This window comes from Papio anubis, chromosome 13, assembly GCF_008728515.1.
Source record: "Papio anubis isolate 15944 chromosome 13, Panubis1.0, whole genome shotgun sequence".
Lineage (NCBI taxonomy): Eukaryota > Metazoa > Chordata > Mammalia > Primates > Cercopithecidae > Papio > Papio anubis.
In genome coordinates, this window is record NC_044988.1 from 105,041,971 (window position 1) to 105,069,375 (window position 27,405).

Consider the following 27,405-nt stretch of genomic DNA (forward strand, 5'->3'; position numbering starts at 1 on the left):
TCCAACACTGCATTCAGTGCCCCGTAACGACGACCTCCTATCAGCAGGAGGTAGCCAGAAAGACTATCATGCCCCATCCCCCCATGATTCTCATAATAAATACCTATGCAAGCATGATAGCAATCATGCATAATTCGACAGTGGGGACTGCGGCAGGCCAGGTCTCACTAACGGCTGAACAGGCCGGCCTCCATGACAACCGTCTCAGCACTGACTGAGTGGTGAAGTTAAAGATGAAAAGCTGAGAGAGCCAGCGCCCTTCAACAAAGGCTGGAATGTAATAAAAGCCCACCAAGAGTTTTGTCCAGGCCCTTCCTGGGCCTTGAAGCATGACAAGATAATGAAGGAATTCTTTTTTTTTTTTTTTTTTTGAGACGGCGACTCCTCCATGATTCCGCAGTGGAGTGCAGTGACGCAATCTCGGCTCACTGCAAGCTCCGCCCCCCAGGTTCACGCCATTCTCCCGCCTCAGCCTCCCAAGTAGCTGGGACTACAGGCGCCCGCCACCTCGCCCGGCTAGTTTTTTGTATTTTTAGTAGAGACGGGGTTTCACCGTGTTAGCCAGGATAGTCTCGATCTCCTGACCTTGTGATCCACCCGCCTCGGCCTCCCAAAGTGCTGGGATTACAGGCTTGAGCCACCGCGCCCGGCCAATGAAGGAATTCTTAACAGGACCCGTTTAGTATTAAACAAGTTTTATTGGGGTCTAAAGGAATGCCCCCAAACTTCCATGATTCAGCAGGAGATGAGATAAGGGTAATCACCCCAGCACCTGGACCCCCCCAAATTAGGTAAATTTACTGAGGCTCCAGAGGAAGCTCTTTAGGACTCAGGCCTTAGTTATAGATTAGCAGAAGTTCATCACTTCTGTCTTTAGATGAATGCACACGTACACGTAGACATACAGCTTCGAAGGTATATAAGCTCTGGAAAACTGCAATTTTGAGTTGGTCTGGTACTATTTTCCCGGCCTTCTCCCTGTACCCGGTGACAGAAGCAAACTCTCTACTTTCCCAGCTCGTCCACACCCCATTACTGGACTGAGAGAATAAGGAGAGAATAAGCACCTGGCCCTCAGTTGAGTCTGGGGACATGGTGACTCACGATAGGCTCTGGCCCCAGATGCTGTGCTGGGGAAAGAGCGGGAGGGGGCGGGAGGGGAACAGGGACACCCTGTACTCTGCGGACACAGCCACCATGGGTCCTCTTGCAGGCTGAGAGAGAGGCTGTCCCCTGCCTTTGGGACAGGGTGCCTGCCTCCAGCGAGGGGACAGCAGGTCCCTTTGTCCACAGATCCAGGAAGCTCCCACAAGGGAGTGGGTGATCTTCCCACAGTGGACAGGGCACCAGCCTCAAGGCCTTTGGCTGCATGCCCAGTGGGCACAGGATGTGTGTGGACGGGCCAGGGAGTGGGCCACCCCGCGGGGCTGGAAGCCACAGGGCAGCAGGGTATAAAGAGGGTGGGCCAAGGGCCGAGGCATCCACAGCAAGGATGGCTCTGCTTCTGCTGGGCCTGGGGCTGAGCATCATCGCGGCCCAGGAGTTCAATCCCCGAGCCGTTGTGCAGAGGAACTACAACATGGCCAGGGTGCGTCTGCGTTGGTGTCTGTGGGGAAGGGGCCAGACTTCAAGGCAACGGTCCTCCCCCAGCCTGGGGTCTCTGACCTGTGACCACGGCGGCAGGTCCAAGGGGAGCCCACCTCTCCTCCCCAGGCTATGACAGCAGCCTGGGAGGGCAGCGGTTACTCCAGGAGGGTCAGGCCGGGGAGGCCTGGGAGGGCAGGGGTTACTCTGGGAGGGTTGGGCAGGGGAGGCCTGGGAGGGTGACTGGGGTCCTGAAAGGTTAGAAGGGGCCCTGGGAGGGCAGAGGGGAAACCTGGAGAGTGGAGTGACGGCCAGCAGGGAGATGGGGGCCCTAAGAGGACAGAGGGGTTCCTAGAAGTAGAAGGGAGACCTGGGGAAAAGAGGGGGACTTGGTGGGAGAGGGTGGAGAGGGGGGCCTTGAGAGGACAGAGGGGAACCTGGGGGGGCAGAGGAGAGACCTGGGGCGGGCAGAGGGGGCCCTGGAAGGGCAGAGGGCATTCTGTGAGCAGAGGGGGGACCTTGGGGGCAAAGGGGGGATATGGGGACAGAGGGGAGACCTAGGGGCAGAGATGGCCCTGGAAGGGCAGAGGGCATTCTGTGAGCAGAGGGGGGGCCTTGGGGGCAAAGGGGGGATATGGGGACAGAGGGGAGACCTGGGGGCAGAGACGGCCCTGGAAGGGCAGAGGGGATCTGGCTGGGAGCCAGATGCTCAGGGGCCGGGCCCTGGGAGGGAAGACTGTGGGCACTAAGCATCCCCAGAGCTGTCCCACAGCCCCCACCCACTGGAACTCTTTGTCTTCAGATTTCGGGGGTCTGGTATTCTATTTTCATGGCCTCAGATGACCTGAATCGGATTAAAGAAAACGGGGACTTGCGGGTCTTCGTCCGGAATATAGAACATTTGAAGAACGGCAGCCTAAAATTTGATTTCGAATTCATGTGCGTGTTGCCCATCTCAGCTGGCATCAGGAAGACCCATGCCCCTGCCACCCCAATGCATACTCTCACTCTTGCACACACAGGCTTGCACACTCAGACTCACACTCTGGCGAGAGCCTGAGCCTGTGCGTGTGACCCCTGGGGGCGGGGTGAGGTGGGAGCAGGGACTTGGTCGACCTGGCGCCGTGCTCTCCCCTAAACATGGAGATGAAATCGCCCCCCTTCCGAGGCTGGGGTGAGGCTTGAAGAGATGAGGGTGTTGGGTGGGCTGCAGCAGGGCCCAGCCCGAGAACTCAGGGCTGTGGAATGAGGCCCAGGCACTGGGAGGGGGAGCCTGTGTCCTGGAGGAGGGGTGCACTCTGCCATCGCACGTCCAGGGGGCTGGAGCTCCACTCCCGGCATCTTCCTGGCTGGTTTCCAGGGTGCAGGGGGAGTGTGTGGCCGTGGTCGTGGTCTGCGAGAAGACAGAGAAGAATGGGGAATACTCCATCAACTGTAAGTGGAAGCCAGGCTCCTCCTGGCCTGATAGCCGGGGGTCCCCTTTCTCCAGGGCCTGGGCCATATTCTGGTGAGCACTGACTCTGGGGATTTTAGTTCAGCCTCCAACAGCTTGATCCTGAACTGGGGGGACCCATCCTGGCACCAACTCCAGGGGGGCTCCTGGCCCAGGGGAAGCAGGGAGGCAGGCGTGTCTTGCTGGGCTCTGGGGGATGGGCCCACTAAGGGACCACCAAGGTCTGCAACCCAATGACAAGGAGGGAGGGGGCTGTGCCGCTGCCGCCCACGCCCTGTGCAGGGGTCTCCACTGGGCAAGCACCCTGGGCACTTCCCTTCCCCCCTCAAAAGGCCACATGACCTGGTATCCTCGCTTGTGGCCACACAGCACACCTGCCACAGGACCCTGAGGGTGTCGGGGCCAGGCCACACTGAGCCATGTCTCCACGCAGATGAGGGCGAGAACACGGTGGCCGTCTCGGAGACTGACTACAGGCTGTTCATCACCTTCCACCTCCAGAACTTCAGGAATGGGACCGAGACCCATGCGCTGGCGCTCTACGGTACCTCCGCTGTCCCCCTCTGACTCCCTCGGGGACCCCACCGCCTCTGAAATCTGGCCCAACCCCGGGCCGAGGGTCTCGCCGTGGCCCTGGAGTTTGAAGAGGTGGTTCCCATTGGCCATTCCTTCCCACAGGCACACCGTGAGGGTGCTGGGTGCTTCAGTCTGTCACCTCCCACCTCACTTGGCACAAAGCCCCTCTCTGGTCAGGGCATGACCCCCTGCCCAGCCTCAGCACGGCCTGAGCACCCCCAGCAAGGCCTACCTTCACACAGAACCAACTCTGTTCCCAGCACGGGTCCCACAGCTGGAACCCACCTTCCTGAGCAGATTTGAAGAAACCTGCAAAAAGTACGGACTCGGCCCACAAAACATCGTCGACTTGACCAACGAAGGTTGGCCCCACTGCTCCCAGACCGAGCAGGAGCCGGGACAGGGTGGGGATGGGAGGTGCTCCTGCCCGGTCCCTGTCCCTGCACTGAGAGCCCCCTCTGTCCTTCCAGATCACTGCTACTCCAAGCGTTAGAGGAGCCCGCCCAGGCCTCCCATGCGTGAGCTGCAACTCGGGAGGGGCAGGGGGCTGGATGGGGAGAGCTTGGGGCCAACATCAGAGGCTGGGGGTCCCAGCCCAGGAGGTGCCCACCCCTCCCCTCAGTCTGGGAACCGAACACAAGGTGCTTGGTGAAAGATGCTGTGAAAAGCATCCGGGAGTCAGGGCAGTGATGGGGCCTTCCAGGGTGGTAGGGTCTGAGCAGGAAGTGAGATGGGGCCCTGTGTGAGTCTCCAGGGGCTGCTGTCACCACAAGCGGGTGACCAGGACAATCAGGATTTACTTTCTCACAGCCTGGAGCCCGAGATCTGTAACCGGAGGTCTGCAGGGCTGTGCTCCCTCCGCAGCCTCCTGGGGAGGGTCCTTCCTGCCTCTTTTGGCTGCTGGGGGCTCCAGGCATCCCTGGCTTGTGGCTGTGTCATTCCAGCCTCTGCCTCTGTCTGTGTCTCCTCTTTTGTCTCTTCTAAGGACACGTGTCATTGGATTTAGGGCCCATCTTCATCCAGAATGATCTCCTCCTGTCAAGATACTTAACTTCACACCTGCAAAGACCCTTTCCCATCAGATGCCCTTCACAGGCTCCAGGAACTAGGATAGGGGCATGTCCTTTGAGGGTCACCACTCAGGCCACCACAGGCTCCTTCTCTGAGCTGCCCCTCCCTTCTCAGAAATGGTCCCGGCCCAGTAAAAACCTCCAGGGCCCCTTTCGCTTCCCAGAGCCTGAGTCTCCCGGAGACATGCCTCTAAAGGCACCACTGCATTCCTGCATGAGGGTCCCTGAGGGTAAAGGAGCGGATGTACCTGTGATGCGTGGTGGCCCCAAGATGCGGGTGAGACAGCAACTGGCAACCAAGGCCCTACCCTTGCCCTCCCCACCCTTCCCCTCCTTGTCCCTCCCCTCTCTGCCCCTCCCCTCCCTGGGCTCAGCCACTGCCTCTGGGGTAAGATGATGAACAATGTCACAGCAGAGGCAGGTGCCTGCGCCCCCCTCCATGTTTTGGTGAATAAAAGGGAGGTACCAGCCAATCTGCGGTGATTTTGTGCGTTAAAAGTGATTGTTGGTTGGGCATCCGTCAGAGACATGTGAAAACGACTGCATATGTATGATGCTCTCAAACTCACAAAACCACACAGGGGCACACACGTCGGTGATTTCCGGAGGTTACAAATGGGAAGTAGGAATTCAGCCAGAAAGGGGCACCAAGAGGGGCCCTGGTGACGATGGACCATCCTGCACTGGGACCCTGGCAGTGGACACACGACGCTGCACGTGCAACAGAAATGCGGCTCTGTCTGAGGAGCTGCTGGCCCTGCCCCCCGCCCAGGGGAGACCCAGAAGCGTCTGTGCTGGGGGCGTGCTCTGGGCGGCCCCAACTCTGGCGTCTGTGTGAACTCTGCAGGAGGGTCATCCTGTGGGTCACAGTCCCAGGTGCTCAGGAAGAACCTGTCCCCAGAGCCAGTGCCTGCTTGTAAAGGAGCTAAGTGGAGCTGTCTTAGGATAAGGGTCCTGATGCCACCCCCCACCCCACCTCCATTGGGAACTCCAGGCTGTAAGGTGAGGCTGGGTTGAGCTTATAGTGCCCGCTGTATGGGTGCCAGGCCTGGGGAAGGAGCAGCTCCATTGGGATGGGAGGGAGTGGGAGGCACCTGGCATTCCCACGGCTACCCAGCTTCCGACCCCCTGTTTGGATCTGGGCCCAGCCTGCTGAGCCGCAGCGGGAACACGCGAGAAGCTGCCCACTCGGTGGGGCCTGTTGGTGCAGAAAGCTGGCCTTGGAAGAGCAGAGCCAAGGCTGCCAGAAAGGGGTGCTGGGAGGCCACTGCCCATTGGTGCAGGAGGAGCCTCTGGGCCCCAGAGGAGGCCTGGGCATGGGGGTGGATGTGGACATAGGCAGAAGCCTTTAGCCCCACCCCGGAAGGTGGCACAAAGGGGAGCCGAGCCAGAGCTGAGCATCCCCAGCACCCACCCCACCATCAGCTGCTCAGGCTGGCCCTGGCCTCAGACTCCTGCAGTCCCAATCCCAGGGGCCTCAGATGGACGAAGGAACAGGGCGGTGGGCAGGGCATGAAAGAACCACCAAGAGACCACCCTCATTGCTGGCATTTGGGGTGGCACTCAGTCAAACAAAAGTCTAGTGAGGCCAGGTGCAGTGGCTCATGCCTGTAATCCCAGCAATTTGGGATGCCGAGGCGGGTGGATCACCTGAGTTCGGGAGTTGGAGACCAGTCTGGTCAACATGGTGAAACCCCATCTCTACAAACAACACAAAAATTAGCCAGGTGTGCTGGCGGGCACCTGTAATCCCAGCTACTTGGGGGGCTGAGGGAGGAGAATCGCTTGAACCTGGGAGACAGAAGTTGCAGTGAGCCAAAATCATGCCATCGCACTCCAGCCTGGGCAACAAGAGTGAAACTCCATCTCAAATAAATGAATGAATTAATTAATTTAATTTAATGTATTCAGACTGTGACTCCTCCTCACCCTCCACTGCTCCCTCCTGTCCAAGTGCACCCTTCTTTCCCTGATGATGGAGGAGCACCCCCCAAGGTGGTCTTGCACTTCCATGCTGCATACCAGGCTATTCTCCCCCATCAGCCAAACTGTCCCTGTTGAAACAGAAGTCAGTGTTCTGCTTCCTGTGACACAGAGAAGCTCTGAGCAGACCCCTCCCGCTATACACACAGATAATAGCTAGGAAGTTTGAATCAAATATAAACAACTTTCGGGCCGGGCGCGGTGGCTCACGCCTGTAATCCCAGCACTTTGGGAGGCCACGGCGGGCGGATCACGAGGTCAGGAGATCGAGACCATCCTGGCTAACATGGTGAAACCCTGTCTCTATGAAAAATACAAAAAACTTAGCCGGGCACGGTGGCAGGCGCCTGTAGTCCCAGCTACTTGGGAGGTTGAGGTGTGAACCCGGGAGGCAGAGTTTGCAGTGAGCTGAGATCGCGCCACTGCACTCCAGCTTGGGCGACAGCAGGAGACTCTGTCTCAAAGAAAAAGAAAAACTTTCTAAAGGTACTCGAGTGTGGAGGAAGGTTGACTCTCATGACATCTACGATGAACCCGCTTTCAAAGATGGCCCCATTCTGAGGTGCTGGGGGTTAGGACATCAACATGCATTTTGGGTGCTTGGGGAGCACCACTCAGTCACAACACCCTCCAATCACCATCCCTGCTCTGACAACCCCTGGGGCTCATCTTACGGGTGGGGACACCTGTGGCACAATTTGGCATCATCATCTGGAGCCCAGAATCCCCTACCCTCCACCCCCCAACCCCAGTGCTCAGTCCCAGGCTCTCTCTGTTCAGGGCCTGTGTCCCCCTAGCTGTGTTCCAGGAGGGTTCCCCAAGGTGACTGATATGGTTGGACTGTGTCCCCACCCAAATCTCATCTTGAATTCCCACGTATTGTGGGAGGGACCTGGCGGGAGGTAACTGAATCCTGGGGGCAGGTCTTTCCCGTGCTGCTCTTGTGATAGTGAATAAGTCTCACGAGATCTGATGGTTTTAAAAAGAGGAGTTTCCCTGCACAGGCTCTCTCTCTCTTTGCCTGCTGCCATCCCTGTAAGACCTGACTTGCTCCTCCTTGCTTTCTGCCGTGATTGTGAGGCTTCCCCAGTCACGTGGAACTGTAAGTCCAATTAAACCTCTTTGTTTTGTAAATTGCTCAGTCTCGGGTATGTCTTTATCAGCGGCACGAAAATGGACGAATACAGTAACCAACACGCAGGCCCGGGAAGTTGGCCCAGCCCAAGATTCGCTGTTGATTTTGGAAACTGGCTTTGTGGGAGTATAACATTTTGGTGTCCAAAGCCACAGAGAAAGAACACGCTGGCTCACATTTCCCAGGATGAAGCCCCTTCCCTGAGTCAGGGGCACCCAGGGACACCTCACCAGGCACCCTGACCACACAGCTACACAGACAGGCCAGGGCCAAGCATCCCTGCAGCCAGCGAGTCCCCAGTTGTCCCTCTGCCCCAACTGCCCATGCCTGGGGATGCAGCTGATTGTGGGCCTGGCACTGGCTGGTGGCCTCCGAGCTCATGGGGTGCTCTCCCAAGAGCAGGTGTCGGACCTGTCACAGGTGAGACAGTACCTCCCGAGGGGCTCCGGGGGGTTCCCAGGAGGAAGGGCCAGGGACCAGGCTGGGAGGACAGTCCTGACACCCAGTCAGCATCATGGTGGTCAAACCCCAAGTGGGCATCCTGGACAGTGGGCCGAGCTGACTCCTGGCTAGAGTAGAAGTGTCCCCTATCCCCCACACCTGCCTGGAGATCCTTCCGGAGAGCACGACTCTGACAGTCCCTGCCTCAGGCAGCCATGCCACCCCATCTGAGTCAGCGCCCAGGAAGCAGACCTGAGAGGCCCCCTAGTACCACACTCCCCGGTCAGCACAGCCAGATGCCCACAGGCACCGCTGCCCACAGCAGAGCATGGACACACTGTGGGCACCCCCAGACCAGGATGTGGGGCTCAATTCCAAGGTCACCCTTTGCACAGCTTGTAAATGGCCGAGGGGGATTCTGAGGGTAACTTTGGGATTGGAGCCTCTGCTGTGGTCCTGGAAGAAGCCCTGAGCTCAGTCCAGAGGGGTCCCAGGGACCCTAGCGGTGGGGCAACATGGAGATCAGCAAGGCCGGCCATCCTCCCCTCTTGCTGCCCATGAGCCACCATCCACAGGAGGTGCTAGGGAGGCCAATGATCCCTTGGCCAGGGCATAGGGTCAGCCTAAAGGCCTGGAGTCCACCAGCTCTGCCAGCACTTCAAGGCGTTCCTGGGCACGATCTGAGCAGGACACTAGGCACCAACTGCTGGTGTGGATGGAGCTGGACGGGGGAGAAAAGGGTTCTCCCCCCCCCCCAATCAGCCTCTCTCTTGCCTGCAGCTCTCTGGGGGAGGAGGGGGTTCTGGCCCCCCATCGGCCTCTCTCATGCCCACAGCTCTCCGGGAGCTGGCACAACTCAGCCTTGGCCTCCAACAACTCTGTCCTGATCAACCCTGGTCGCGCTTCAGGTTCTTCATCAACACCTTGGACCCAAAGGACAGGAATCTGCATGGGGAAATCCTCGTGCATGAGTTCAGGGTGCAAGGCGGGCTCAGGATGGGTGGGGTGCTGGGTGGCCTTGGTCAGCCCTTGGTGGGGGGATGCTGCTTGACCACCAGCTGGTCTGACTCCCACCTCCAGCCCTCTCGCCTGCAGTGTGGGCTCAGCCACCCACCTGCCTCCACCAGCCATGCCCAGCCCGTGTGGCCTCTCATCATAGCCCGCCCACGGTCTCTCGGGCATCGAAAGGACAAGCTTAAGGGCTGTGCATATGCACCACGTGTACAAGACGGCTGTGTGCACACGTTCCCCCGGGGCAAGGGGCTGTCAATGCCACTTCCCTTCGCAGTGTTCTCTTAGTTGTCGGCAGCGCAGCAATCTGCAGTTACCAGGGGAGCCAGAGCCAGGAGCAGAGGCAGGCGAAGCCCCAGGAGGGGAGGCAGTCCGAGCTGAGAGGGGAGGTAGGCATGGCCCAGGTGCGCAGGGAACTGAGGGAGACGACTGGATGCTTCCCCGCTGCCTCTGTCCACAGGGAACAGAGCTGGTGTGAGACACAATCCCTTAGCCTTCGAGACTGACAACGGCCAATTCACCCTGGAGGGTGCGTGCTGGTGCAGGTGGGTCCTACTGTCCCCTGTGCAGCCCCACGGGGGGCACAGCCCCATTCCCAGACATGGTCTTTGGTTTAGAGCCATGTGGCTGGAAATTCTGACAGGTGACAGGAGTGCAGGCCCTTCCCTGAGGGCTCCCCAGGACCCCTGGGCACTGCCAACCACTCTCAGGGCACAGAAGCCACTCACCCCTGCCCCAGGAGAAGCCTCTGTGTCCTGGCTGTGTGCCTCCTGCCCCAGGGTCTGCACCAGGCAGGCACTGTGCCCTGTGCAATCCACACACAGCCGGGCTGCAGCAGACGGGCCTGTGGGACCCCAAGCCCTGGGTCAGCCCCAATGTTCTCCACAGTTTGGGGACACAACATGGTCTACCTGGAGGAGGTGGTGCCTGATGGCCTCCTGGTTATCATCTGGTCAATCAACACAAGGGTGTGACCAGCCTGCTGGCCTGTGTGATGGGTAGGCAGGACCTCACCCCATGCCACCACCCGTCCAGGAAAGAAGCCTCAGAGGGAGGAGGTGGCAGCACTGTGCTGGCCCTGTGGGACCCTGCCCGGGAGGCAGGCTCTGCCTCTGTTTACCCACCACAGGGGCTAGCAGGAGCCTGAGCAGAGGGGGAGAAATGGAGCCTGGTGTGGGCAGCTCCAGGCCATACCCACGCACACGCATACCCATCCACACCCACTGCAGCCCCTGGGGCCACCCACCCACACTCATTCACACACTCATTCACTCTCAGGCACACACATCACTCTAGTTCTCACACATGCAGTCATATACCCACACTATCTCATTCACACTGACATGCACATTCACACATTCGTATAGTCACACTGCTCACATGCACACATGCACATGCACTCTCAAGCACACACAAAATGTACTCTCTGTACACTCACAGGCACACACATGCTCTTACATGCATACACACACTCGCATGCACACTCATGTACACACAGGCACACCACATGCACTCACACACACATGCACACTCGCACTCACATGCATGCACACACACATGTACACACATGCTCTCACATGCACACACATGCATACTCGCATGTACACTCATGTACATACACATGCACATGACATGCACTCTCATGTACACACACACATGCATACACACACATGCACACTCATGCACTCAGGCACACACATGCATTCTCATGCACACACACGCACACACACACTTTCATGCACACACACAGGCATGCACTCTCGCACACACACTGTCCCACGCATGCTGCTCCCTCTTGCCGCGTGGCCCAGCCCCTGCTCTCCGGCTCACCTGAGGCTAAGCTCATCCCGTGAGGTGCCAATGTCTACTTCTAGAGGCCGCATCAAAGCAGGTTCCTTTCTTCTCAACTTGGGCGACAAACTTCCTCTACGGATCCAGGAGTAAATATTCCACTGGGTCTGTGGCCCACACAGTCCGTGGAATATACCTCCCTCCTCCCTCACTACAGAGAAAGGATGAGCTGCTCTCTTCTCCCCAGTACCAGAGGGAAATCTCTCGTCAAGACACACAGCTCCCTGTTGGTTCCGGAGAGCACAGAGCTCCGATCCCCCCACGGCATCCTGAGCCCTCGGGTCCCTGCCTGGGGGCCCTCCCTGAGGTGCTGGTCTCGGGAAGAGAACTGTTTCTCTGGCCCCCAGCGCCCCAATACCCACAGCCGCCTGCCCTGACACAGCCATCTCTGTGGCCAGGAGGGAGACCCCAAAGACCCCGACAGCCCCTTGTGTTCTGTACACGGTCCAGACACTCAGCACAGAGCAAACGTTCCTAGAAGTGTCTGAGGACATGTGTGACGACCTCGGCCTCCCCAGGGGGCAGATCGCGCTGCTGGACCAGGCAGGTGAGGCCCCTGCCCTCCCATCCTCACTGTTTCCCTTTGGCCCACGTGGCCATCTGGTGGTCAGGGGCAGCCAGGGCAGGGCCAGGCCTGAGGCTAACCCAGGTCATTCCACTCCCCCAGATCACTGCCAGAGGTTCAGGAACGAGGGCTGTCGGCCCCAGCAACAGGTGGGCAGCCCCTCTCCTTGGAGCTGCAGGCAGGCTTCCCAAAGGGGGACCCTTGGGGGTTTCAGGTACGTCCTCCCTGTCCCTACAAGCCACTCTGCGGAGTTCATACCTCTCTTTGGGGGAAGGGGTCCCCTGTGCCCTTCTGCCCCCACCCCCTGCTGTCCCTTCCTCAGCCCCAGAAGCAAGGTCTGGGTTGGATGGGAGTTGGAGGTCTGGGCTCACTGAAGCCCTTGGCTCAGTCCCACCTCTCACCTCTCCAACGATTCCATCAAGAATGCCCGCCTGTGCCGACCCCGATGTGCAGCCCCCACTCCCCACACCTTCCTGGACAGGCTCCGCCACCCCACTGGAAAGGGCCAGGGCCCCACCACACACACACAAACACAGAATGCACACACTCACACACACATGCACACACGCACACACACATGCACACACACATGCACTCCCACACACATACATGCACCCTCGTGCACACGCTCACATGCAGGCACTCTCACACACACTGTGCGACCACGTGCAGGGCTGTGCCCCTCCTTGCTCATCTCAGCTGTGCCCCTTCCTGGCTCAGTAAAGGATTTTCCAGGAAACAATGTCCCCAGGGCCTGTCTAATCGTAGAGGAAATCATTTCTTTCAGGGCTGCAGAAACAAGCAAAGAGAAAGATGAAAACATCTTCCCCAATCAGAGTCCTCGACCAGGAGCAGCCGGGCCCCTCCCTCAAAGCTGTGCATTCCCAAAACTCACAGTCAGGAACTTCAGCCCGGTGATAAAAGCACACCTATTAGCTTTTCACCTTTTCAAATACGCAAACTGCTATCAGGTACGACTGTGACTTGACAGAAAATCTTGCATGCACACACACACATGCACACACACACACGCGGACTGTGTCGGCTCCCACATCTGAAAGGTGCTGAGACGGCACTGGACAGGTACAGCTGTGTCCAGGGGCACAAGTGACCGGTGTCGTGGGAACGCTGTCTCCCCATCTCTCGTCTCTTCTCTCTCCTGGGCTGGCTCCATTCTCGGGCCCCACACGCGGCTGCAGCACCACCAACCCACCTCCTCCCACACTGGGGACAGCAAGACCAGCTCCTGCCGCTCCAGAGTCCCTCCCCACAGCCCACGAGCTGGCCCGGGTCAGCCCTCCCTGCACCATCTCCAAGCCCCGGGAGGTGACACTGTCGTTCAGTGGCCAGGTCTGTGTGTCCTTCCTCAGGCCAGGGGTGGGAGCAGCTCCATCTAAGCCCAGAACTTATGAGGGAGAGAGGGTGGCTCTGGAGGAAATGGGCGACACGAGGGTAACAGTGAACAGACAGGAGGGGCAGTTCCACACCCGGCAGTGGGCCCCTCCCTCCTCCAACCCTCCCCCTCCACCGCTGCCTCCTCCCTGGTGATGAACGGCGCCTCCCTCTCCTGAAGCGCCCTCATTGTCCAGGGCTGAGCCCCGTCACGGCACCTACTCCAGGCGCAGGGGGTCGCAGTGGGAATTTCTCTCCATCGGGCTGAACGAAGGCCCTTGTGGAGGACTCTGGTGCCAGGTCACAGCAATAGCCCCGAGGCGCCCAGGACCCCACTAAGGCGTGAGAGCCAGACGGCTGCCGCCGCACAGCCCCCTCCTCGTGGAGGCAGAACCAACACAAACGTCATGGTATTTCTGGAAGCTGTACAAGGACAGGCTGCCTGCCCAGCAGAAATCGAGGGCTTTACCAGCCTCTGGGAGGGTTCCCCACGCCCACTGTCCTCTCAGCCACCTCAGAGGGTGTGGCCAAGGGTGTCTCAGTCACCCCTTCTTGCAGGGGCGATTTGGAGCCTGGACATGCCCTGAGCAATCCCGGCCTTCCCTTCCCCACCCTGCCCCCCTCACCCCTGCCTGACGTGGGCCCCACCCCCACCTGACATGGCCTCACCCCCGCCTGACGTGGGCTTCACTGGCAAGACACATTCTTTCTCTCAGAACTCGGCTTTGGGGATCATGAGACCCCCCACAAAGCCAGCACCCAGCAAAGGTTACAGATAAACAATTCACCAAAGAAAACATTCCACAGCCAATAAAAATATGCAAATCTGCTCACACTCACCAGCCGAGAGCAGCTAATTAGAACAATCACAACAGGCCATTTTCCAACCACCAGACTGGCAAAAATTAAGGGAAACACAACAGCAATCTTACGACAGAATCAGTGACAATGTGATCATCACCACTACAGTTGAACAGATACAACTTCTCTGAGCTACAAGCCTCACTTCGGGAAAGGATTTGATAGAATTATCTCTATTTGTAGAAGCCAGAATGAGAGAAATACCTTCCCTAACACCAGAGAAGATAAAAGTCACTAGCCCCTCCCCTCCCCACAGGTGAGCACTAGCCCCTCCCCCCCCCCTCCCCTCCCCACAGGTGAGCACAGACACAGGGCAGTGAGGGCACTGAAGGGGCTGTCACTGTATCCCAAGGGCTTGGGAAAAGTGGCACATTTTTAACATGAAAAAAAATTTAGTCACCTTTTTCAGTTGGATTTGACTCAGCAGAAACCCATCGAGCCTTCTCCAGTCCCTGAGCCGGGCATCCGTGGTTCAGTCCGGGGAGCCCCTGCTGCTGGGGACTGGGGTGTGGGGGTCACAGCCAAGGGTGAGACCCAGGGCCCAGCAGTGACCTGGGAACTAAAGGAAAACATACAGTGCTGGGCTGTGCTGGGGAGTGTGACCCTCCAGGGGAGGCAGGGACCCCAAGCCAGCATCTGCCCTCAGAGGCTGCCAGGGAAGAGAGGGTACGCCTGGGAACCCGCGCCAGAGGCAGGCCCATCCCCACATCCTCCCTGGCCTCCAGCACTTTCCTCTCTCCACCCAGGCCCCCAGCTCTACAGACTAGAACCAGGACCCCGGGACGCCACCCCGTCTCTGCTACAGCCTGCAGGGGGGACCCCAGAAAAACACCCCCATCTCAATGTCCTCCTCGTGGAGGCCAGCGGGACTCCATGACAGGACTCCAAAGAGGATGTCAGAGCAGGCAGTCACGTCTCAGGACCCTCCCTCCAGCCCCGACTGGCCTTACAGCCCCTCTTCTCAGGCCCATCTCCCTCAGCAGCTGCCACCCTGCCTCCAACCTGAGGCCAGCCCCAGCATGTTGTATTTTTTCAGATATTTATTACGTTTATTCGTAATCTAATTGCTTGTTTTTCCAGTGCTTAGTGGATAGCACGTCTCAGGGAGCCTCAGCCCAGCACCCCACTGCTGCCGAGGAAGCCTCCTCGTCTGCATAACACCCTCCAGGGGCACACCTTGCCCTCCACGATGCACTCTGAACATGTGCTGGTGTCCGAGGCCCTGCCTCTCCTGCAGCCCAGCCTGGCTGTCCCTCCCTGCAGCCCCCAGTCCCCTGAGGGGCAGAGCTTGTCCTCAAGCCCAGGCCTCTACACGTGCTCAGCCACCACGTCCCATTCTCTGTCCTTTGTGGGTGACTCTTAGCCTCAGCCACACCTCCCCTTCCAGGTAGCCTTTCCTGAGCCCCAAGTCTCACGAGGAGCCCCTGCCCAGGCGTCCACAGCCCCCAGTGTTGTGCTCATGACTGGCCCAGCCCTGAACCCCTCTCTGTGCATTTCTGGGAGGCTGCAGCCCCAAGCAAATGAATGAATGAAGAATGAGTGAATGAACACCTTCCGTTTATGAAGCCTGAGGCAAGGATGGGAAATGGGGAGGCCTGGGCAGCCTCCAACTGCCACATCCTCTGCACCTGTCCCCACCGGCCAGCCCACACATGGGCACGCCTGACCCAGAAAAGTGAGGTGGAGGAGAATGACAAGGAGAGCAAACGCACCTCCGAGCCCAGGCCCTCTTCGAGGAAGAAGATGCTGGAGAAGCAGCCAATCTAGGAAGAGGCCAGGTGACCCCCATCTCCCCAGCCTCACAGTGAACCCTGAGTGGGGTCCACCCTTGAATCTGAGCCAGGAAGATGACACAATTCCGGGCAGGGCCAGCCAGGAGCTGGGAGTCCGGGGTGCAGCCAGTCCCTGCCCATTCTGTGGCTCAGTTTCTGCCTCCGTAGGACCAGATGCTTGCTGGAGTCCTTGCCAGCCTGAGCCTGGGCTGGACAGCGGCCCCCCAACAGGGGAAAGCGCAACTCCAAAATGTGGAATATGGAGGGTCTAGGGGGTGCCCCTCACATCTCCCCGGTGGCCACTGCAGGGGAGCTGAGCAAGGGCTGAGGCTGGGCCCTCTGTGGGCAGGACCCCCGCCAGGCATCCACCAGACCACTGCCCAGGGCCTCTCTCCTCTTCTGCCAGGGACCTGGTGGGGACAGGGCCTATGCTTGGGATTTAAGAAAGCCGAAGCTCCACACCTGCACTGTGCCCCCTCCCACCCCAGGCCAGCCCTGACAGGGAGCAGCTGTCACCCTGTCATCCAACAAAGCCCCACTTCCAAGGCCAAGGTGAGCACAGCATAGGGTTGGGGGGTGCCCAGGAGGGCTCATGTGGGGAGGCCAGGAGCATGAGTGAGTCATTAGCCCCAGCAGTCTTCTTGGGGAGAGCACACAACTGGGGGTGCCTCCCCCTCCCCTCCTCTGCAATGACAGTTCTTTGTCCCTGTACCTGATGGGTCCTCCTTGGCATCAGCCTCCTGCCTCACCACACAGACCTGTGCACCCTTTAAGTAACCCTGCAAGCCCCTTGAAGGAGCTGCCCTTCTAGTTCCCTTCCTTCAGCCCCGCTCCCCTGCCCAGGGCTCTTATGTGGTTGGGGTCTGGCCCTGCTGGGGGATGGGCCCTTGGAGAAGAAGGGAAGGGACAGCCCAGCTTATGGACTTGGCAGTTCACCCCAGGAAAAACAAGTCCCCTCCCCTGCCCTGGCACCAAAGTGCCCTCTGAGCCCAGTTCCTGGGCTGAACCAGCTTCCAGACTGCACAGCCCGTTCCAGGTCCTGAAGCGCATTCTCTGAGAACATGCAGTGCCCAGGATCCTGGAGCCCCCAGGAACCCCCAGGGCTGGGCCATGAATGCAACACAGAGAAGCCCAGGGCTGCTCCCAGCCACCTGAGGACATGGCTGCTTGTCCCATCCTGGCAGGGAAGGGCCATGGCGGCCAGTGCCCAGGCATAACACAGCCTCAGCAGCCAGACCGCCCACGGCTCCATTCCACCCCAATTCCACCCCAACACTCTCCCGAGAAGGGGGCAGAAGAATGAGGGGAGATGGACCCCATCTCACCATCAGAGAGCTAGGGGCCGCTCCACGGCCCTGCTGAAGGTGGTTTCAGAAATCCTGATTCCAGAGACAGCAGCACCTGGTGAGGATGACACCCGGGTGCACCTCGGGGAGCTTGGTCCCCTCTAGGGAGGAAATCGATCACAGAGCCCCCCGCCTGGAGGGCACGACGGGTCCCCACTTAACAAGAGGCAGCTGACTGGGGCCTCTGCATACCCCCCAACTCGCTCCTACCTTGGTTCACCCATGTTTATGGCCATGTGTCACAGGCATGGGGGGGCCGGGCAGCGTGCCCTCACCAGCTAAGCTCAACCAGGTTGGGGCGAGGCAGGTGCTGTTGGGAAGGGCATTTATGAGACCCCAACACTGCATGCACGCCTTGGGCGTTTCCCGCCTGGGCCCACAGGTGTCTGCAGCGGGGATCGTGGCCCTATTTTGGGTGTCAGACCCTCCCATAAAAGGACAGGGGGGCGATGGGCATGGCCCTTTGGTGAGTGCTGGGCCCTGACACCACGGAGAAGAATCACCCCGTCCTGGGAAGACCCTCAGGGCTGTCCTTTAACCACTCCCCCCAAGGTCTCAGCTCCCACTCCTCCCACTTGGGACCCCAGAACTGCACCAAAGATGTGATGGGGGTCAGTTTTACCCCTGACGACCCCACCCCATTTACAAGGCAAACGCCAGTAAAGTGGCCAGTGGTTCATAGGAGGGAGACCCTCCCCTGCCAACTCCCACCTGAACCCCCATCTTCCTCAAAAACGCTCCTGGAGGTGCTGGGGACCTGTGGTGCTGGGGACACATCCCCCAGGAAGCCTCTGGGCTGAGGTAACACCAAGTGCAGAATGGGGTGACCTGGGGCTGTGGTGACCAGGTGTAGGGTGAGCTGGGGGTGGGGTGACCCAGGGTGGGCCAGCATGGGGGGACTTTTGGGGAAGAAGCTCAGCAGGGCGGTGAAGGCGTGTGAGTCGGAGCTGCTCAGTGGGCCCAGCTACCAGGAGCCCTGGAGGGTCCCCGAGGGACACAGCAGATACATGCACACAGTGCAAACACAGGCATGCACACCAGTAGTCACAAGCATGCACGCACACCCACACACGGGAGCACAAACGCATGCATACACACCAACACAGTGCACATACATGCACATGCACCAGTGCACACATGCATACTGCCAACAGTGCACACATGCACACACCAGTGCACACATATGTACACACGAGAGCACACATACATGCATACACACCAACACAGCACACACATACAATGCACACAGGCCAACAGTGCACAAACATGCATGCACACCACAGTGCAGACATAACATATGCACACCACCATACACACACATGCAGACACCAACACTGTACACATACATGCACACTAAGTGCACACTGCACACAAACATGCACACACCAATACCTAGCACAAGCACCCGTGCACACACACCAATGCAGTTTGCACAGTGCAAACACATGCATACCAACACATGGGAACAGAAACACGCACACAGCAACACAGCACACAAACATGCACGCATGGCAACAGTGCAAACGTGGACACACACCAACACATGGGACACACACAGATGCACAGCAACACATGGGCGCACAAACACCCGAGTACTAGCACGAAGCTGTGCATACCCACGGATACACGTGTGCACACACATGCACACACGGTAATACAGTCTGGATGTCTCCTCCAAGTCTCACGTCGAAATGTGATCCCCAGTGTTGGAGGTGGGGCCTGGTGCGAGATGACTGGATCGTGGCGGCAGGTCCTCACGAATAGCTTAGTGCCAGCCCCTTGGTGATGACTGAGTCCTCAGTCAGTTCACGTGAGATCTGGTTGTTGAAGAGTTTGGGACCTCCCTCCTCTCTTTGCTTTTTTTTGAGACGAGTCTCTGTCGCCCAGGCTGGAGTGCAGTAGCGATCTCGCTCACTGCAAGCCCGGCCGGGTTCAAGCTATTCTCCTGCTCAGCCTCCCGTAGCCGAACTACAGGTGCCCGCCACCACACCTGGCTAATTTTTTTAGCTTTGAGAGACGGGTTTCACTGTGTTAGCCAGGATGGTCTCTATCTCCTGACCTCGGATCCGGGCCTGCCTTGGCCTCCCAAAGTGCTGGGATTACAGGCGTGAGCCACTGCCGCCGCCTAATTTTTTTTTTTTTTTTTTTTTTTTTTTTTTGAGACGGAGTCTCACTCAGGTCTCCCAGGTTGGGAGTGCAGTGGCGTGATCTCGCTCACTGCAAGCCCCGCCTCCCGGGTTCACGCATTCTCCGGGCCAGCCTCCCAAGTAGCTGGGGACTACAGGCCTCACCATCATGCCCGGGCTAATTTTTGTATTTTTAGTAGAGACGGGTTTCACTCATGTTAGCTGTGATAGTCTCATCTCCTGACTGATCCACCCGCCGGCCTCCCCAAAGTGCTGGGATTACAGGCTTGAGCCACCGCGCCCGGCCTGCTTCCACTCTTTCTATGTGATGTGCTTGCTCCCACTTTGCCTTCCGCCGTGACTGGAAGTTTCCTGAGGCCTCCCCAGGAGCAGAAGGCGGTACGCTTCCCGTACAGCCTGCAGAACCGTGAGCCAACTAAATCTCTTTTCTTCCTCAATCACCCAGCCTCAGGTACTGCTTTACAGCAGTGCAGCAGTGAACACACGAGTCTTCTAGGAGACACTCTTGAAATCTGGCAGCCTGAGTCGAACCCTAATGAGCAGGACACGGGAGAGGAGCCTCGTGCTCCCGGCTGGGCCCCGACCACCACTCGGTCCACCAGAGGTCTGAAGACTCCTCCGCCTCTGCCCCGGGGTCTCAGCAACACGGGCCGTCAGTGCCCGGTGCCACAGCGTCCCGAGGATGCTGCTCTGCAGCCGACAGCCACGTCTCAGGCTGGACCTGGACCTCCTTCCAAGGGACCATGGTGGGTGCTCAGAGCCGGTCCTGATGGCCTTGGGCCCCTCACCCAAGCTCCCCACCCCCTTCTCCTCTGGGGTCTGCCCGCCACCCACAGCCTGGTGTTTGCACAGCACTTGCTCCCTGGAGCCTCCTAGCCTCCTGCCCACGGCAGGCGCTCCTCAGCCTTTGTCTGAATGACTCAGAGGAATGAATGGAACATTCCGGCTGGCTGCGGGGGCGGCTGCATGCAGGCACAGGGCTGCAGCCTGGTGGGGCTCTGAGCCCACGCTCAAACCTGTTTCCTCTACCTGGGGGACAGAGACTGCGCTGGTCCCTGGAACACTGCCCTGGCCGGCGGGGGGTCACATGGGACCTGAAGCCAGTGTCTCCAGATGGGGAGAGCAGGGTGAGGTCGAGCATCCGGGGTCGGAGACCAGCACCACCTGTGCTGTGGCTGAAAAACAGGCGGGCACCTAAGCACCATCCAAAGAGCTCGGTTCCTCCTCTAAGTAACCAGCCCCACTCCAGATCTCAGGGTGTAGGGCTGGGAACAGGACCAGACATGGAGGCCAGGTGACCTCTGCCCAGAGTCCCCATTCCCCACGCACAGTGAGTGCAGCGGCGACCAGCAGTGGAGGTGGAAGCCAGCCCTTCCCTTGGAGCCCCCCAGGCCGGAACAGGACAGCAGGCTTTTCTGAAAGGACTCCCCTCCCTGCAGCTCTGAGTGGCACCGAGCAGGAAAAGCAGCTCACACAGCAACCTCTAGGCAGCAAGACCGTGAGGTCACATCGCCTCCAGGGAGCAGGACCCAGAGCGCCCCCACCCCAGGGCACCAGGACTGGGTTATTCCGGGATTTCACAGTGCTGCGAACTTTGCAGAACAAAATCTGTGGCAGCTGCCTGCACGCTGAACGGAGGTGGCGCAATCTGTCCGATGAATCGGACTAATTACACAGAAGCCACACGGGTTTTGCTTCCTCCAGGAAAACTGCTTTCTCTCTTTAATATTCAGTATCCTCTTGTCACAGCCTGTAAGCCTCGCTCAAATTAGGGTGCAGCTGCAACCCAAACCCAAAATAAAATGCCCAAGCACGCGACAGGGACACACGCGGCTCCAGATCCACCGGCCCTGCCTGCCTCCTCTCCACAGCCCGGCTGCTAGCAGGCGAAGAAGTCAGGGAAGATGCTTTCCACCTCGTCTTTCAGGGCCAGGCCTGCACAGTCCACATCTAGGCTCCACGGCTCCAGAGGGCTGTCCTGGAGCTCCTGGGAGCCAGGCTCAGGGTCCCCTAGGAAGCCTGGCTCTCCCTGATCCAGTGGACTGCTCTCAGCTGGAGCCCATGCAGGGCCACTGCCTCCTCGGCCCTCCAGAGACCCTGGAAGCAAACAGGACACGTCAGCAGGGCAGGTTGGTGCTCTGGGAGCCTGAGGCAGACACGTGGGGTCAGAGGAGCAGAGCTCCCACCTCAGCCCATCTGCCCTGCCCTGTCCGTGCTGCGCAGAGGCTGTGATGAAGTAGGTGAGCTCATACCTGGCGGCCCCAGACCCAGGACACCTGTTGGACCAGAACCAGGAAGGGGCTCCCCAACACTAAATCCTACATGGAACGGACACACGCCGTATCACAGGGCCATACACCTTTGCCGGCCAGCACGGGCTAGACCAGGGGCCTCACTGACACGAGGTCGAGAAGAAGAATACAGGGCTCCACACACCGACAGCTCTCACGCAGAGTCGTCCACATCACGTTCACTCACACTCTCACCTATCACCTATGACACTCAATGCTAGACGCTACCCAATAGCTAAGCACCCACGGAGGAGAAAACAGGGGCTCACAGACCCTGGGACCCCGCGTCACACACGCTGGGCCCGAGTCCCAATTCCCCAGTTCATGTCAGGTGCTGATACAGGGGGACCAGCCCCGGACCCAGGGCCCCACTCACCCGGCCACCAGCTGGGACCGGCAGTCAGCAGGAAGGACGTCCCATCCTCCATATCAGACCCCAACACAGACCTGAGAAAGGGCAAGAAGCCCTTCCTTAGTGGTCACAAGTGGACCCAGGCCTTGAAGCTCAAGGAAACATATGGGTCCCAAGTCCTGCAAAGGCAGCTTGAAATGCAAAGATCTAGACGCCACTCCTGACAGGCTCCACCCTGCCCAGTGGGGAGAAGTGCAGAAGCCACCGCCGCTGAGGACACCGGTCAGCGGCTCTCCCAGGTCCCCATCCGTCCTGCAGAGCATCTCTGCCGGTTTCTCTCCAGCCGCAGTCTCGCTCATCTTGTCCCCTCCCTCCCCCTCCCCTCCCCCTCCCACACCCCAGCTGGTATGTGCTTAGGAAACACAAACTCATTTTACTATCAGCCAAAACAAATGACAATTAGGAAGACAAAAGTGTTTCCAGAAACACACATTAGAAAGCCACACGGCAAGGCTGGCTGGTCCCGTCCTGGGCTGTGGCCTTGGCCTCCCTCCCACAGGCACAGAGGAAGCAGGGACAGAAGCTTCCAGATGCCAAGAAAGGGGGCCTAGGCAGGACTGGAAGGTGGGGCAGGCTCACACACACATGCTCGCTCTCGCACACACAGGCGTGCACACCGCCTGGGCACTCACCTGGCCTCCTGCACAGGCATGGGGGCCTCCTCAGCTGGCTCCCCCAGAGGTACAGCCCCCATGGCCAGGGGCCCAGTCTGGCCCAGCCAGCCAGGGGCCTCCCCACTCATCATAGGCAAGGTCTGCTGCTGCGAGAACGGAGGCCAGGACAGGGGTGGCCTCACAGCCTTAGGAAGACTCGGGCCTGGGGGCCACGGCACCAAGCTGGAAGGTTCTGGGAGAGAAGTCAGATGCGGGTCAAACTTCCCTGCCCGGCCCCACAGGCTTCCCCCGAGGACCTCGCAACTCAAGGGTTCGGTCCGCTAACGCTGACGGAGTACCTACCCTGCTGCCTGCGCCCTGCAGCAGGGAGACGCAAGAGGAAGCTCAGAAGCAGGTGGCAGAAGGGTAAACAGGGAGAAGATGAACACCCAGAGATGGGGTGCCCAACACCTGGGGGCTGAGGGCTTCCTAGAGTGGGTGCTGGCTTGGTCAGCTGCAAGGGGCTTGGATCTGGGGACCCTCTCAGCGCCGCCTCCCGGACCTCGAGCTCTACCCTCAGACCTGCTCCCTCCCCATGTGCCTGGCTGATGGGTTTCTGGAGTACCCTGATGACCCCAGCTCTGCCACCAGCCCTACCAACCGCATGACTGTTCCCAGCCACAGCCTCAGTCACGGGGAGCCAAAAGGCACAGCCCTGCCTCTCATGGCACCTAGCGACTTCCAGACACTGGCACAGTGGGGGCCGAGGGGAACTCGGTCATCAGAGATGCCCTGCAGGGCCACCCACAGAGGGACCAGAGCTCAGCTGTGGGTGGCATTAGGGACAAAGGCCCCGGGTGGCAGCGGGAACAGCTGGGAGGCCTCGGGCCCCTGGCTCACCCCGATTACAGTTCCTGCCATGGGTAGGCAGCATAGGCGGAGGAGCAGATGGGGTACCCTGGGGAAAACAGATCTCTGGCCGCATCCAAAACACACCAGCCACAGGCAGGTGGAGGAAGCAGGGCCGCAAAGCTGGACGAAGCAGCCAGGATGGGGCCGAGTCACTCTGCATCCCCACAGTTCCCATAGACCCAGAGACCCAGGACACGACCAAGTCCCTCTACGTCCCCACACTTCCCGCAGGCCCACGGACCCAGGGAGTGACGAGGATGGGGCCAAGTCCCTCCATATCCCCACACTTCCTGCAGACCCAGGTACCCAGGGAGTGACCAGGATGGGGCCAAGTCACTCAACATCCCCATGCTTCCCAGCAAACCCAGGGACCCAGGGAGGAGGTGGTCAAGCCCTCCCTTCCCTGGAGCACAGGGAGATCTCAGGAGGAGACAGGACGGAGGGAACAGCCCCAGGGTGGCCTCTGGCCCGGATTCTCCCTCCCGAGAGCACACAACCTCCTTTGCACAAAAAGAAGGCACAGCCCGGGGGCCTTGAATCGAGCTCAGCCCTCAATACGTGGGTTTCTCACCAACACAAAAGCCTGGGAAAACTTCAAATTCCTGTTTGCAAACAGCCCCCGCTGTTCTTAGGACTAAAACACAGCCTGGCCGGGCTCCCCAGGACAAGGGCACCCCACACACACACCCAGGACTCACCTGAGAAAGGGGGCGGCCCACCCCGCACCTGACACAGCCCCGACAGCACCTCACACTTGTCTGTGCCCAGGGACGTGCAGCTCGGAGGGTCCCAATGCCTGGAGGACGCAAGGACGTGGGGCAGGGGCTCTGGGCCGGCCGATGCCGGATCCCGGGACCAAGGACTTTCCAGAAACGCCTTCACATCTGGAGTTCTAAAAGGAGCAACGTGACGAGGATCCTGGGTCTACCCCCAGCCCCCTGGAGAGCTGCCCCCACCTACCCACCTCAGGAGCAGAGGGCTGGACCCGTCCCCAGGACACCCCAGGCACCACCTACCACCAAGCCAGCCTCTGCCCGGGGACCCTGGGCCAGCCAAGTTCCACAGCCGCCTGCCCAATTTCCCTCTGCCCAACTCCCCTGGTTCTAGATTCTTCCACAGCTAATTAGCCCCGAGCCCCATGCCCCAGCCCACTGTGGGGTAAAATGGGTACATTTAAACAAACGATGCAGACAGTCCTTTAACGTGGGGAGCTGCCATTCTGAAAAGAACCAAATTATCTTGACTTCAGAAAACTCCATTCCTGAAGCTGCCTATGGGGTGGAGGACGACACCTCACTGACCACCTGCAAATCCCCCACACACAGGCCCAAAAGAGACTCCTCCCGGGCACCTCCCACCTCCACGCCAGCCCAGGCCGATTCTGCTGACCGTGCTCCCCTTCCTGGAGCTCGCCTGTGTTGGTCACCTCATGCCTGGCCACCTGAGTCGGCAGGGCCCTGGGCAGGTCACCACCTGCGGAGGCCAAGCCGGGCCTCCAGGCCATACCCTCCCGAGGACATGCCAGGGGCTTTGGGTCTGCTGCTCCCAGGGTTACCCGGCCCTGCAGAGCAGCCCCAGGAGACACTAACCGAGTCCCGCCAGACGCTCCCGTCCCAGAGTCTGGCACGCCTGCTGGAATCTGACTCGACAGCGTCAACTGTAAGACGTCCTCCTGCAACGAGTGCCACATTTCCTTGGAAGAAGCAAGCATCTGAAATTTAAATAAACAAGTAAAACAAAGACAGAAAGTCAACTGGGAAACCCAAGAAACTGTGGCCAGACTGCTACCCCGGGGCGTGGAGGATCGCTGTGAGCTCGGTCCCTGCTTGGGACTTGGGGGCGAGGGTACAGGCTGACGACGAGACTGAGGTTCCACCCCAAAAAGACCCCACCATTCCTGAATCAGGCTGTGCATACCTAGGGCCTCACTGCACATGCTGGGACTCCTGACCTCACAGATGACAACACTGTTTCATTCCCCAAGCAGGTCCTCAACCCCAGCACTCACGGGGTCAGCCAGAGCCCCCAGGGCCTTGGAGAGCGGACAGGAGCCTCTCTTGGGGACGTGCAGAGAAATGATCTAGGGGGTGCTCAACCAGGGAGGATCAGGGGAGCCTGACTCTCCCCCACATTGGCACAGAGCTTCTGGGTAACCCATCAATGAACAGGACTCAGTGGCACATGAGGACCGGAAGAGAAGACTTGCTCCTTTCCAGGGAGAGAATAGCAACAGGTAGGACTTGAACGAATCAGGAAATGCCCTGCCGAAAACGTGGCCTGCTCTAGTGGTGGAGGCCGAGGGGGCTGAGGGAGACGGGCATGACAGGGGACGTGCTGCCTGCAAGGTGGTGAGATGTCCCATCACCGTGATGCCAGAGGACGGATGGCGACTACCCTGACGACTCACAGCATGCTGCTCCTGGCTGGGCCCCAGGGCGCTGGCAAGCCGCAGAAACCACACAGACATCTCCAGGACTGAGGCCATGTCCTCTCGCCGGCCATCAAACTGGGGCAGCAGGGCCCGCAGACGCTCACAGCTCAACGAGATCCGTTTCCTGGTTCCGGTCAAGAAGCAAACATCTCTGGAAGCATCTCTGGGTCCTCCCGGCCTCCCCCAGAAGGGACAGTAACCGCTAGAACCTACCAGAAAGACCCTGGGGGCTTGCCAGGTAGACGAGGTTACAAGACAACTGAGAGCTGCCCCCTGGGCAGAGTGGGCTAGCTGTCCCCGTGGTCTGAAGCCCCGAGATCCACATCAGAGCACAGCCTGGGCCTGACTCCTGGGCCCTGGTGACAGGCTGTCCAGCCCAGGCCCACACCATGGCTGCTTTGCGGTGTGGAGAGGACAGGGAGGGTCACAGGTGCACAGCCTCAGGAGCCCAAGGCTTTAGGCAAAGAGAGGCTGCGGGATGTCCCCCATCGTGGCTTTTCTGGTTTACTTGCAGGTGTGCAGTCTGTCCTTCCACGGGGCACAGGCCCCGAGCCCCTCCCGGCTGCCTGACACCTGGTGGCAGCCACAAACCTAATCTCACCCGCTCCACCCCTTTACAGCGCCCCGACCTCTGGGAGGCACCGCCACTCACCTGCGCTCCCTCTCGCTGATCACGTTCCGCCGAAGGCAGGAGCTGGGACCCTCGGCCACCGTAGGGGCCTTGGGCTGGCCCGAGCCCTGGGCCGAGTCCTCGCAGCAGGAGAGGGCACCAGACAGGGAGGAGCCGCTGCCGAGAGAGCCAAGAACACCAGGTCCTGAGAACCCCAGACAAGGCCACCGGGAGTCCCAGATGCCAGAATGGGGGTCTTTGGGATGCGCGTGGAGGCCAAGACCTGGGTCACGTAGGGACACGACCCGGCCCTCTCTGCACCCCTTCCCCTCCCCCAGGGTCCACGGCTCTGCCCCAGGAGGGCCAAGAGGAGTGGAGCCCGGCGACTTGCAGAAGCACCCCTGGGTACAGGGCTTGGGCCCCCACACCCTTGGCCCCCAGCCCAATTCCTCACTTGCATCCCCTGGCAGTGGGGACTCTGGAGACCTCCGGGTCGGGCTTGGAGCACCGGGACGCCATGAACTCGCAGCTGCGGAACGACCCCACGCGCACGGCCCCTTCCGCAGGCAGCCCCGCCCCCTCACGTGTGCTCTGCCCACCTGCCACGTGCTTTCCACCCAGCCCGCCTCCACCCCCATTCGCAGTCCGCCCCCATAGCGCATGCGCGCTGGCCCTCCCCACGCATCCAGCCCGGGGCCCATGTGACCCGCGTTCCTCCAAAGGTGCTGGAAAGGGACTCGGAGGATCCACCCACTCCGTGCCCCCTCGGTACGCCAGGGAAAGGGCCCCAGCCCAGGTGGCCCTGCCTCCGCCCTTACCTTCCCAGGGGTCGTCTTGGTTCCTACTTATGCGGGGGTCTCGTTGCCCCTGGGCACTTTGGAGAGGCGGGCCCTGCCCTTAGGAGCCCAGCCCGTGGTGGGAGTGGGCGAGCTGGGCTGAGCCCTTTAGCCCAGGCCTGGGGGACCCAGG

The 27,405-nt window shown here is 59.7% G+C and overlaps 1 protein-coding gene across 1 annotated transcript; it reads right to left on the minus strand.

Moving 5' to 3' along the window:
- Positions 1-19,431: 19,431 nt before the first annotated feature.
- Positions 19,432-26,955, minus strand: SOHLH1 (spermatogenesis and oogenesis specific basic helix-loop-helix 1). The gene is made up of 8 exons (XM_003911100.4): positions 26,891-26,955; positions 26,479-26,613; positions 25,803-25,950; positions 24,985-25,106; positions 24,094-24,287; positions 22,523-22,736; positions 21,855-21,925; positions 19,432-21,284 (listed from the first exon to the last, which is right to left on the minus strand). The coding sequence occupies exons 1-8, from the start codon at positions 26,953-26,955 to the stop codon at positions 21,067-21,069; spliced, it is 1,167 nt and encodes a 388-aa protein (XP_003911149.2). The 3' UTR covers positions 19,432-21,066.
- Positions 26,956-27,405: the final 450 nt, after the last annotated feature.

Coding starts and splice junctions, on each gene's coding strand:
- SOHLH1 (XM_003911100.4), bottom strand. CDS start 26,955: ATGGCGTCCCGGTGCTCCAAGCCCGACCCGGAGGTCTCCAGAGTCCCC. Junction 25,951..26,478: donor ATCAGCGAGAGGGAGCGCAG/GTGAGTGGCGGT, acceptor GACCGGAACCAG/GAAACGGATCTCGTTGAGCT. Junction 25,107..25,802: donor CCAGCCAGGAGCAGCATGCT/GTGAGTCGTCAG, acceptor TTTAAATTTCAG/ATGCTTGCTTCTTCCAAGGA.